Source organism: Adiantum capillus-veneris, chromosome 22, assembly GCF_014529385.1.
Source record: "Adiantum capillus-veneris isolate H3 chromosome 22, ASM1452938v2, whole genome shotgun sequence".
NCBI lineage: Eukaryota > Viridiplantae > Streptophyta > Polypodiopsida > Polypodiales > Pteridaceae > Adiantum > Adiantum capillus-veneris.
Genome location: NC_140952.1, coordinates 97,757,729 through 97,769,286, shown reverse-complemented (window position 1 = coordinate 97,769,286; position 11,558 = coordinate 97,757,729). Strand labels below are relative to the sequence as shown.

At 40.8% G+C, this 11,558-nt stretch overlaps 1 protein-coding gene across 1 annotated transcript; it reads left to right on the top strand.

The window, feature by feature from the left end:
• Window positions 1-5,186: 5,186 nt before the first annotated feature.
• On the top strand, window positions 5,187-5,588 carry LOC147429872 (uncharacterized). The gene has a single exon (XM_086495156.1). The coding sequence runs from the start codon at window positions 5,187-5,189 to the stop codon at window positions 5,586-5,588; it is 402 nt and encodes a 133-aa protein (XP_086351282.1).
• Window positions 5,589-11,558: the final 5,970 nt, after the last annotated feature.

The following is an 11,558-nucleotide window of genomic DNA, read 5'->3' as shown; positions in this document are numbered from 1 at the left end:
ATACCCTAGTTGTGAGATTAAACATCTCCAACAATAAAAAAATTTTGTAGCTTTTCATAAGAAGACTGATTATTTATCAATACAAGATGCTAAAACTAGAGTTTGAGTTGGTTATGTAGGCTTTAAAGATGAATTTCTTCATTGTTTTAGCGAGGTAATTTATGACAAATTACATGCTAAGCGAATATTTCGAGAATATTTGAAACTTGAGAAATATTTTGAGAATTTTCACAAATTAGAGGAGTATTTTAGTAATTTTTTCAAAATAATAAAATAAAAGGTGCACATTGCACGTTATCATTTGAAATTAAAATAAAATAAAAAAACACATCAAAAATTTAAAACAAAAAATATATCTTATATCTTTGATAAATTCAATATTAAGCATAAAAAATAATAAAACAATTAAATGAAATAAATTTTTGTGAAGTCCTTAAATGAAAGGACTCTTTACAAATCAAAATATCAAAAACTACTATTGAATCAATATCAAACTGCTATTAATACACTCTTTATTCTTTTGTTCTCTAAATCCTTTTTCAACAAAACAAAAAATTGAGTGCAGCTTTAAAAAATAACATTTGAAAGGAAATTCAAGACTTTGAAGGCTTATTGAGGGACACATGTTTCACAACTAGAATTGAACGACCTTCATCTAGGGTACGGGGGCCATATTAAGTACCTTTATGGAAGCGTTAGACGCAATTTATCTCTATTGCATCGTTTCGAGCATGGATAGGTAGGCACAATAAAAGACTGGATGAGAATGCAACTCGGCACACGAAGATTGGCATCGTTTTTTGGTTTCCTGTGTAACAAAAGCGAGATCCAATTACTAGTCACGAGAGGGGGTATTTAAAGACTAAGCTGCCAACAAGGATCGAACCAACAATCAAACGACGAACACTCAATCCCAACCATGCTAACCATCCAACCTCCCGCTTGATTGTGTCCTAATGCTGGTGCTTAAATGTGTTAAATATTGGCAGTGGGTAGGTCCCATACGGACCCCATCCTGTAATTGGCCCGCTTACCCTATATGGATCTACTAAGGCCTTTAGCAAACCAAAAGACACACAAGAATTAAAGGTTGCAAATTCAAGTCTTTTCAATAGCCACCTTGCATATTCAACTCTTGGAAATTTATCACAACATATCAATGCGAGCCAAATAAAAGCGCAGAGAGAGAGAGAGTTCCACTTATATAGGCCTTGCATATTCCGTGTTCCCCTTGCATGCCATCCACGTGGCTCCTATTAGCCCTTAGTCATAAAACCCTTGTGCAAATTCAAGGTTCTTTCAATAATCTCCTGAAATATTCAACTCTTGGAATTTCACCACATTGTATCAATAACCTCAAGTAGCCATATAAAGAACTAGTGGACGAGCCAATTTAGAGAGAGAGAGAGAGAGAGAGAGAGGGGGGGGGAGGGGGGGAGGCGGAGGGAACCAAAAATTGTCACATCAAGCACTCTATCATCACCAAGAGTCCAACTTGATGAGATTAAATGGTATACTAATGGATTTGGGTTAGTTAAGAAGTATGAGATAGATGGGAGCTTTGCCAGCTAGGGTTAAGATTTCCATCAGGGGAATTGGTTCGACTAAATGCTCACAATTCAAAACGGCTTTCGAAGACCTCCCTTGTCTATTCAAGGCATGCCCATCAATTTGTGGACTAGCAGGAAAGATTTACAAATGAACTCAAAAGACCTAGAGAATAGGATCAAGAACGATCTCTTCTTGGGAGGGAAGGTGTTCAAGAGCCAAGCGATGCTTATCACTACACAAATAGTGAGGTTATGTTACTTCTAAAAACATTCAAAAGACAGGAACTGTCGGATCTTTGAGAATATCATGGAAACAACTAAGTTCACAAAGATTATCCAAGAAAGTCGGGGGCAATCATCATCATGGAAACACAAATGTAATCTAATGAGTGGAAAAGGGCCTTGGACGCTTCATTGACTGGCATGCATGGATAAAGTAGTGAGCTCATTCCCAATCATGGAGTGGCTCCCCTATCAACGGATGTAACCTTGACCCATTAGAAGTGTCATGGCTCATCACGAGCATGGCATAAATTTGTAATTGTGATGGTTTGATAACATATTGCAGTCACTTTTGTGAGTTTTGCCAAAAAAAAAAAGGAAAAAAAGTATGAGATAGATATGGTTTAAGGGCTATATCATGCTAGTGGTAAAACGATTGCTTGCAACAACACTAATCAATAGCATTATAAATAACAAAGTTAGTTGAAATGGAGCAAATTTGATAAACCCACACATCATGGCTTGGCCTCATAAGATATCTTCCATATGAATTAGTTGTTATGGCAGAAATGTGGTGTCCATTTTGGACCAAACATTGATAAAGATAGATTAGGTTTTAGTGACAAAAGAGTGGTAGCCTATGAGGAGAACTATGATAAGGGCAAATATGTCCCTCTAATTTTGGGAAGCACCTGAATTAACTAGAATCCCGGTGGATGCTTTGGTGGTTGAAGGAAAAAATGAAAAGTAACGAGGCACGTGGAGGGCAGAGAGAGGACTCAGGAGGGGGAGGGAGTTTTAACGTCGTAGGAAACTATCTCAAGAGACCTTAAAGATCTAGCCAAGGAGGAGAAAGTTGCCGCGCGTCAGAGAGAGAGAGAGAGAGAGAGAGAGAGAGAGAGAGAGAGAGAGAGAGAGAGAGAGAGAGAGAGAGAGAGGATTTTCTGCTTTCTAGCATCGTTGAGGATGGGCTGCTCGAATGAGGAGGCGCAAGGGATGGCCAACCGGGGCCCGTGCGTGAGCATTGCTGCAGGTGAGCAAGGGAAGGTGTTAGCAGAAGCGCGGGAGGAAGAAAATCGATAGGGAGAGGTGATTTTTTGTCTTGACAATCGTTCGTGACTCGAGGCGGGAGGGCAGCAGACGCACGCTTGGCTTGATTCATCAGCTCATGGCTTCTGTCGATCGGCTCTCAACTGAGTGTGTTTGCTCGCCCACACTTCTCCCGGAAGCACACTCCATGCTGGCGCTTCGTGCTATAGAAACTTGACAAGTCAGCAGAGACAGACGGTGTGTTGGTGTGGTGAGGCAACAGCCCTCTATGCCTGCTCCATGCCCGTCCAGGTCTCACAAGGAACAGCTACGCACGCAATGGGGCAGCAGATCTCTTTCTCTCTGTCGCTCTCTGTGTCTCTCAGTGTTTCGTAGGCACGGAAACAACTATGACTTCTTCTCGTAGGCAGATCAGTTCTGCACAACTGGGGCAGAGATTGGAGACGGCGGAAGCGTTCATGCACGTGAACCTACTCGAAATGTCTTTTCCTTTTAGGTTTGCCAGATTCGAGTGGAATCTTAGTGGCTAATTAATTAATAGAGGGTGATTCGACCCAGAATAGGTTGGTACATAGGAATCATTTTTCTATGGTATGAATCTATTTTTCTAAACTAGGATTGAAAACCTAGGCTTTAAAAATCCCTAATATTTATACACTATGGCTTAACTAGAGAAACTGACTAAGTTTGTCTATAATTTTATGCACGTGTCTCGCTCCCGAGTCCCATGCTTCCCATTTTATAGAGATTTATTTTTTTGGTAGAAGCTTAAATACCAAGCCATGTATAGGACAGTTGAGATTCTCATTAGGACAATATACTAATCTTGTAGTATCTCATAAAAGATCTTGAGGTCATCCTCATGAAATATTAACTATGCAAATGGGAGGATTAAGGTTGCTAGGAGGTCAAAGCTTAAACATCTCCACAAGTTGATGGTGTGAGGAGATTGTGCTCGTCTTATGGTGAGGACGTGTAAAAAGAAGTTCAAAAACCAAAAACAAAAAACACTTCTCAAACACACCCAAAAAGGTTACCCTTTGCAAGTCTGTCTCAATCATCATCTTTTATAAAGGTTCAAATAACATGCCAAAATTCAAATGGAGAGAGAGAGAGAGAGAGAGAGAGAGAGAGGCATGTACATGTAGGGACAAAGAAATACACACAAGGATTCTCTCACACACACAAACTTACGTGTGTGTGTATATATATATATATGCTTTTATATGCATGTATTTTAAGGAGAGATCATGTGAGAGAGAGAGAGAGAGAGAGAGAGAGGATCAACCTATAGCAAAGAGGGCCAAAGTATGGGCAATCTCCTAAAAGAAGTACGGTCAAAGATTGGATTCCATCATGCTATGTGCTTAGTTTCATCCATTTCAAAGGTATGCTCAACTCTTTGTTTTTGGCCTGTTGAAGAAAAGGCCTTAGTGTTGGGGTGGGCTGGGCGTCCTTTGACGGATGGCGTCCACGTGGACGGCCAGTAGGTTTTTAGCTTTGTGTGAAGGCGAGGGCTGCAGGACGACATGACTGTGGAGAAGGCGTGCGAGTTTTCATTGCTGTCACCTGACGCTTCCGCCAACTCGCGTGTGGTTGCAACCAATCTCTGACAGGAAGCCCTCTTCTCGGCATTGCCCAGCTCTGCCTGCCACCCCAGTGCAAGCTCTCTCTTCGCTACACACACACCCGCGCGCATATCCTACATTCTTGCTGAGTTATCAAATCGCAAGGCCCCTATCAGCGATTCCTTCGAAGATCTACTTTTCTGGTTTTGGAAGGATGCCCAATGTCGGCTGAGAGGCGAACCCAAATTCCAATTTTGGTAGCTCATTTGTACTCTACTGGTAGAACATTGATTTTGCTGTGGAAAGCCCTATGATCTCTACTTTTCTATCGGCAAACTGTAGACAAGCCTGCTTTTTGGTTGTATATAATGCAAGACTGTTTGAGCTAAATTATTCGTAGTCATAGAAACTGTTTGTTTAGAATTTGGCTTGGAAGAGTGGAGGTAAGCGCTACTATTTTTGCGTGAAATTAAATGAGTAATATTTTCAAGCTTTAGACTCCCTCTCTATGCAAAACTTGTACCTTATTTGTATGTCTTTGAGCTGCTGAGCTTAGCTCAATCTTCTTTTTGATCCTTGTAGACCAAGATCATCATCATCATCATACAAAGCCAATTCTGTATTGTGCGCTTTCCAATTTAGCTGTATGACAAATTATGGATCCTTAATTTCAACTCAAACCAATTGAAACATAAATTCGGCCACGGGGGGCTTCTTGGGGCTTAATTGATGCTAATTTGAACAGTGTGGAGAGATATATTGGGAGCTCTTGTTAAGAAGGGTACTTGATTTAAAGATGATGGAGATGAACATAGAGATGGAGATGGAGGAGGTGCGATCAGAGGAAAGAGCTATGTATGGACAAGGAGGTGGTGCAAGTGAGGAAGGGGCGATGTGCTCAGGGGGTGCGAGCGACGAGGGCTTTGATGACGAGCTGTCTATGCTGCCGCGCCACACCAAGGTCATCGTGATAGGTAATAATCGAACAAAATCTGTTCTAGTTGGCCTGCAGGGAGTTGTGAAGAAGGCGGTTGGCCTTGGAGGCTGGCATTGGCTGGTACAATGCCATGACATTATATCTCATTGCATTATCTTGGGAAGGTCTGCTTCTCCTTATCTTGGGAATGTATGCTTTGCTGTGTTGCATTGTCTTGACAGAAAAACAAACATCCCCCATACCACCTCTGTCAATCTTTGAAGGCCTCTCTCTCGCACCTGAATTCCACATTTTAATTTTCATGTTTAGGGTTAGATTTTATTATGCCTTTGAAGTAAGAATTCTCTCAGCTGCATTGAGAGGGATCTATTAATCTTTAAACAAAGAATTACTAATCATCTCTGCAGGCCATCGTGACTCCTCACCTTGTTGTAATAGGGCTTTCACACAGTTTGGAGCACTTTGAAATTTATTTTTTGCTTTGAGGTATGCTTGTTCAATTCTTAGATAGTTCATGTTAATGAATCAGACTCCTGCTACCTCTAGCAGCCGTGCTTCCTACAACAGTAAGGAAAGAAAAATTACTCAACGCAATGGACATATATACTATATATAACGTAGCTTAAAATTTTCAAGAAAGGAGAGGGCATTCACATATCATGCATTGGTTAATCGAAAAGAAAACAACAAAACCATTCATCTAAAATGTAAAAGTGAAGGCTAAGAAGTTCTAAAATGCAAAAGTGAGTGGTAACATGGCAAGAAACGAAAAGACTCGACACTAGAAAGTCAAAAGACTTTTTACTTTATAGTTTACATAAAGTAGACTAGTATGTGACCAGTTCCTTGCTGCGGTTAAGAAAAAGTAAGGTTGAGGAGTGACATAAGTAGAGATAAAAAGGAGCCTTTTCTCGGTGAAACACCTAAGGTGTACTCTTTTTGTCGCCCCTCAGGTCACACTCAAGGGTGGAAAAGTACTTAGACCACACTTCTGCCATTGCCTCAAGGTTCACATTAAGGCAACCAAGAGTGTAACCATACCATTGTAGAACCTTAGTAGAGCACCATAGAACTCAACAAATTGAAATTGAAGGGTGGTTTTTGTTAGCCTAAAATTGAATGGGTTCTTTTTCAATGTGTAATTTTAGCTTACGTGGAGGGTGGAACACCCCTTGGAGAGAGAGAAAGAGAGAGAGACCTTTTTGTGCCTTGCATCAACACTGGTTGCATCACCTATTGTCACGTAGTCTGAATACCTAGCTATTGCGCTCTCATTGGATGTGCAAGGTGAACCGTGGTTGCCGTCGTATAATCTGAATCCAGTATAAGGCCCAATTTTGGTACCCCCACCTAGAAAAGGTGACAACATGTGCAAACATTCTTAATGCATCCATTTAAAGGTAGTGACAACTATATATATATATATATATATATATATATATATATATATATATATATATATATATATATATATATATATATATATTGCGAAACTCACAATTGTGAGTGAATTTTGTCACTGTCATAAATTTGGGGGTAGCAGCGGGAGTAACGATCCTATTATTATTGCCTGCACCTTTGGAAGTTCGTTGTATGCGGATTGATTCCTCTGAAATATTATCTTGCATCTTAATATCCATTTTGTCACATACCATACCTCCTTTATCCTTCTCTGCATTTGCCCCTTTGTTACTACCTCCTTGCTTCTCCAGTCCTTCCATCGGGGATTCCATTTTACCGGGGGCCTGTGCTGCCGGAGCTGCAGTATCATTAGACCTCAAGGGGCAGTCCTTCGCGAAGTGTCCAAAGTTGTTGTATTCAAAACATGCCCCAAAGTATGTTCCAAAGTTTAGCGAAATAGTAACTAGCCCAGCTCCAACATTGATAACCATGCTTTTAGGTGGAGTTTTAGACACATCCCAGCCTATACAAACCATGTTTGAGGTTCTACCAAACCCTCTCTTGCTAGGTATAAATAAGTGAGTGCCCAATTGGCTAGCAAGCATCCTGAGATTTTCCCAGCCAGCTAGGCAGTCCCATAAACTCAACCTAGACCGGATGAAACCCTTGTAGAGATTCGGCTGAGTCGAACACTGGCTCCCAAGGCACCACACAAACCGTAGTTTTATTAAATACTAGGGGACCTTTGTCAAGGATCTTTTCCACATCGGAGGCCTCTTTGAATGAACGAAAACCTTTAGCTAGGTAGAGAGTACTTTCGACTGCTCCTCCATGACCAAGAATTTGAGGGTCCTGAATCCATTGAATCATCTCAAACCTGCTCGGGATTCTTCCACTGAACCCAAATACAAGTGTTAGCTTAGCTTTCCTGGCTAACTGTTCTTTGATAAGTGTTGGTGGAATCGTTACAGTAATAGCCTCGACAACCTCCACCTGCTTCTGCGGCAAAGACTTTTTTAAAGCAGAAAAGGCTCAATCTGCCAACTTGTCTTCTACCAGCCCACTGTATTCTTTTTGGGAGCAAGTTCTTTTGTTGCTGTTAGGGCCGGACTCAATCATTTTGTTGACTTCTATGAGCTCTTGCTGAAGTCTAGCTCTTGTATTTTGCAGTTTTTTTATCTCTCCTTCACTTGACATCCCTTCTGCTAAGCCTTTTCCATAATCCTTAGAGTTGGGCCCCTTGAGTATGCCCCTTGAGTATTCTTGCAAATGAAATACCTGGCCTGTGAGTAGCAGGTTCCCTTGATGCTTTATTTATGTTCGTACAGATGGGACCCTGAGGAACCCCGTCTTTGAGGGTTTTTACCTCGAATTTGAAACCTTGCGCTGAGCCCATTTCCTCTCTTGTTTCCGCAAAGGGACCTTTTTTAGTCAGAATAGTTTTGACCTCTTTCATGGTTGAAGCCTTTGGCGAGTTGGGGCTCGATATTTCCATATCATTCATCGGTTTCAGGACCGAGCCACCACCTACATCCATCGGCACGTCTAACTCCATTCCGAAAATTTTCCCCACCGCTAACATCTATGAAAATTTGACAATATCCTCACTGGCGACCAGAGCGTCGAGTTCCATAATCAAGTGTCGCAGACTGCAACACCTGATTAAGCTCAAGATCTTAAAGGCAAACAACCCCTTTTAGACAAAAAAGAAAAAAGATAATAGTTGTTTGCTGGCAAGGAGATAATAATCGCTTTGCTGGCAAGGGCTTTGAGAGGCTAAGTGAAAAAACTTAGCTTAGATTACTAACAAAAGAAAAGCAAAGGAAGGTTTCAGCTAATAATCGCGATTATTGTCTAGGAGATAATAATCGTCCTCACCATGCACTCGCGGGTCAGTAGGGCGAGAGCAGGTTTGGGTGATGCAGCGACGGCGAAAACCTAAGCGATGGCGAAAACATGAGAGGCGTTGGTCTGATGTCGTCTGCTAGTGTGCTTTGAGAACTGTTGAGCATTGAGGTTTGGGTATGCTCGTTCTGCTTTCAACCTGGTGCAGCCATGCTTTTTGGGGTGCATCAGGCGGAGGCAAAATTCGGGCTTGTAGCGCACTACCAAAGGGTTACCAGAGTTTCATCGCTCAGTTACCAACCTAGATTCCAATCTTAGCATCTGTGAGACAACTATATCTTATATGTGTCATTACCTTATCAACTCATGAGTCGTAAGTGGTAAATTTAAGGTTTTCCCTTAACTATCAATAGTAACATCTCTTTCTCACTTGAGTGCTTCCAATAGTGCTTGTAAAAAACCTAGGTTTAGTGTACTCCCACCTACAATTTTTGGCATTTATTGCTAAATTTCAAATTTGAAGGTGAGAAAACCCATAAAGTTTAGAGAAATCTAGTGTTAAAACATTTCAATATAGTCAATTTGACTATTGCCTCGATGCTTGTGCTAATTGCCCCAATGCAATGCCACTAAATTTAAATCTGAACATGAGAAAACCTACAAAAGTGAGAGAAATTTAGTGTAAAAACTTTTCAATTTAGTTAATTTAACTATTTCCCTGATGCTTGTACTCATCATCCCAATGCTACCAAAGTCTAAATTTGAAGGTGAGAACACCTACTAAAAATCAAAGAAATTTAGTGTATACACGTTCAATACAGGCAATTTAACTATTGTCCTGATGCTTGTGCTAATCACCACAATGCCCCATGCAAGTCATTCCTTGCCGATCACGGTGAACCATCATCATGAACCATCGGCTATCATTGAATGCAACTTCGAACCTTTCTCTCTATTGTCTATGCGACCAAGATCTTGGGAGGATTTTTGCCTTCCTCTCTCTCTCTCTCTCTCTCTCTCTCTTTATTGGTGAGGACACTACACCTTAGACTTTCTTTGCCTCTCTCACTCAATCTCCATGCACCAGAAACATAAGTGTTATCGCTCTCTCTTTCTCTCTTGAGTACTTCCAACAATGCTTGAAAAGATGTAGGTTTAGTGTAATCTTCCCTACAAAATTTTAGATTTACCATTAAATTTTACACTTGAAGGTGAGAAAACGTACAAAATTTAGAGAAATTTTGTGTAAAAATTTTCAATATAGTCAACTGACCATTAAAAATTCTCATTTTTGGGAAAAACAATTTCGAGCACCAACTCCGAGTCTCTCTCTCTCTCTCTCTCTCTCTCTCTCCAATGTGAGTGCTTACATTGAAAAGGCACTCTGTAAAGTGATGATGCAATGTTATCAACACACAATGCACACCCATACACACACAAAATGTCACAGCTTGTGGAATGAGTCGTATCAGTAAAAAGTAAGTGAAGTGAGTGGTGACCTCTCATCATCCCTATTCAAATGACCAAGCTATCTAGCAAATCAAGAATACATAAAACTTTACATTTGACTAATACAAAGTAAAAGTCGTTAACCGACCAATCTGCTTGTTAGTTCTTCCTCTAGCTCCCAGAGTCTGGACCCCTTACTGCCATATCTACTTCCTCCACCATAGGGCTTTCGCTATATATCGGCTAGCTTGCGCTCGTGGAAAAGTAGCATGATCCGGTTGATAGTCAACTACAACCAGTTGGAAACAATTGACTGAAAAATTCATCACGTTTTCTACTCACGCGCTTCAAAATCTCGACCTCAACATTTAGGCGTGCTTGCCTTACCACCACGCTACCTGTGTGTGCTTGTGAGTAAACCGGAGCCTGTTGTTAATAACGCCACACTGTACCTGTTGTACCTCCCAAAAGTGAAGTGACATGCTGCATCGATCACATCCATGGACACGTTGGTAACCAAGCCGATATTTACACACAAGCCCCACCATAGCCATTTCTTACCCCCTTTGTAGTATCCACCATCTACTCTACCATAATTGTTGCACTCTGGCACACCATCATAGCCTCCTCCGTTTGACCTTCCTCCATACCCACCTTCCCAGACTATTAGAATAGTGTGAATGTCCACTATTATATCCTCCACCCCCACCTCTGGATCCTTGATAGCCACCTCCTGTTATAGAATTCACATTTTATTATTTATTGTAGCTGACAGGTGGAAAAGACTAGACCCAGCTTGGCCTATGCAAATGTATTTGTATATCATGTACATTTATTATTCAAGTGCTCTTTTATGAGCTTTGGCCAATTATGACCGGCCGACCAATTTGTAACCAATTTGACCATTCAAGAAATCTATATAACAAATACGTGCAAGAGGGAAATGTTCACTCTTGCACGGGGGGAGATTGCACCCAGTGTTTGCGTTGTTCTTCTCACCTCTTATCTCTTCTCTCTCGTCGTGTCGGCATAGCACTCCGCTCTAGGAGGTGCGCCTGCACGTGTGCTTTCGCTCTCTCCCGCTCTCTGTCTCTCTCTGTTCGTATTGTGCTCGATTATGGATTTGTGCGAATCGCCAGGTAAGTAGATTTATTCGTTTATGTCTTGCTATGCTCTATTTGGAGTATTTTGCAGGGCTCTCTATGCTCCCGTTTGTAGCAGTGGTATCAGAGCGAAGGCTACACTCCCAGAGTGAACAATTTGAGAAGCAACAACTAAGTGGTTTTTCTTTCTTATGTTTGCAAATTTTGCTAATTGCTTCAATTAGTGTTGATTGCATGATGCAATTAATGTTTTTTCTTTTTTTGGAAATTTAAGAGAGTCTCTTCTTTATCGCCATAATTTAGTGATTGTTAATGTAAATATTGTGTTAATTAAACATAATAATAAAATGGATTAAACTAAAAATCATGTAGAGATAATTAGTTTTTAAAAAAAAGAGAGGAATAGTACATAGCATTTAGTAGGATATTAAGA

Bases quoted from the DNA above. Each gene is read 5' to 3' on its own strand.
- LOC147429872 (XM_086495156.1), top strand. From the start codon at position 5,187: ATGATGGAGATGAACATAGAGATGGAGATGGAGGAGGTGCGATCAGAG.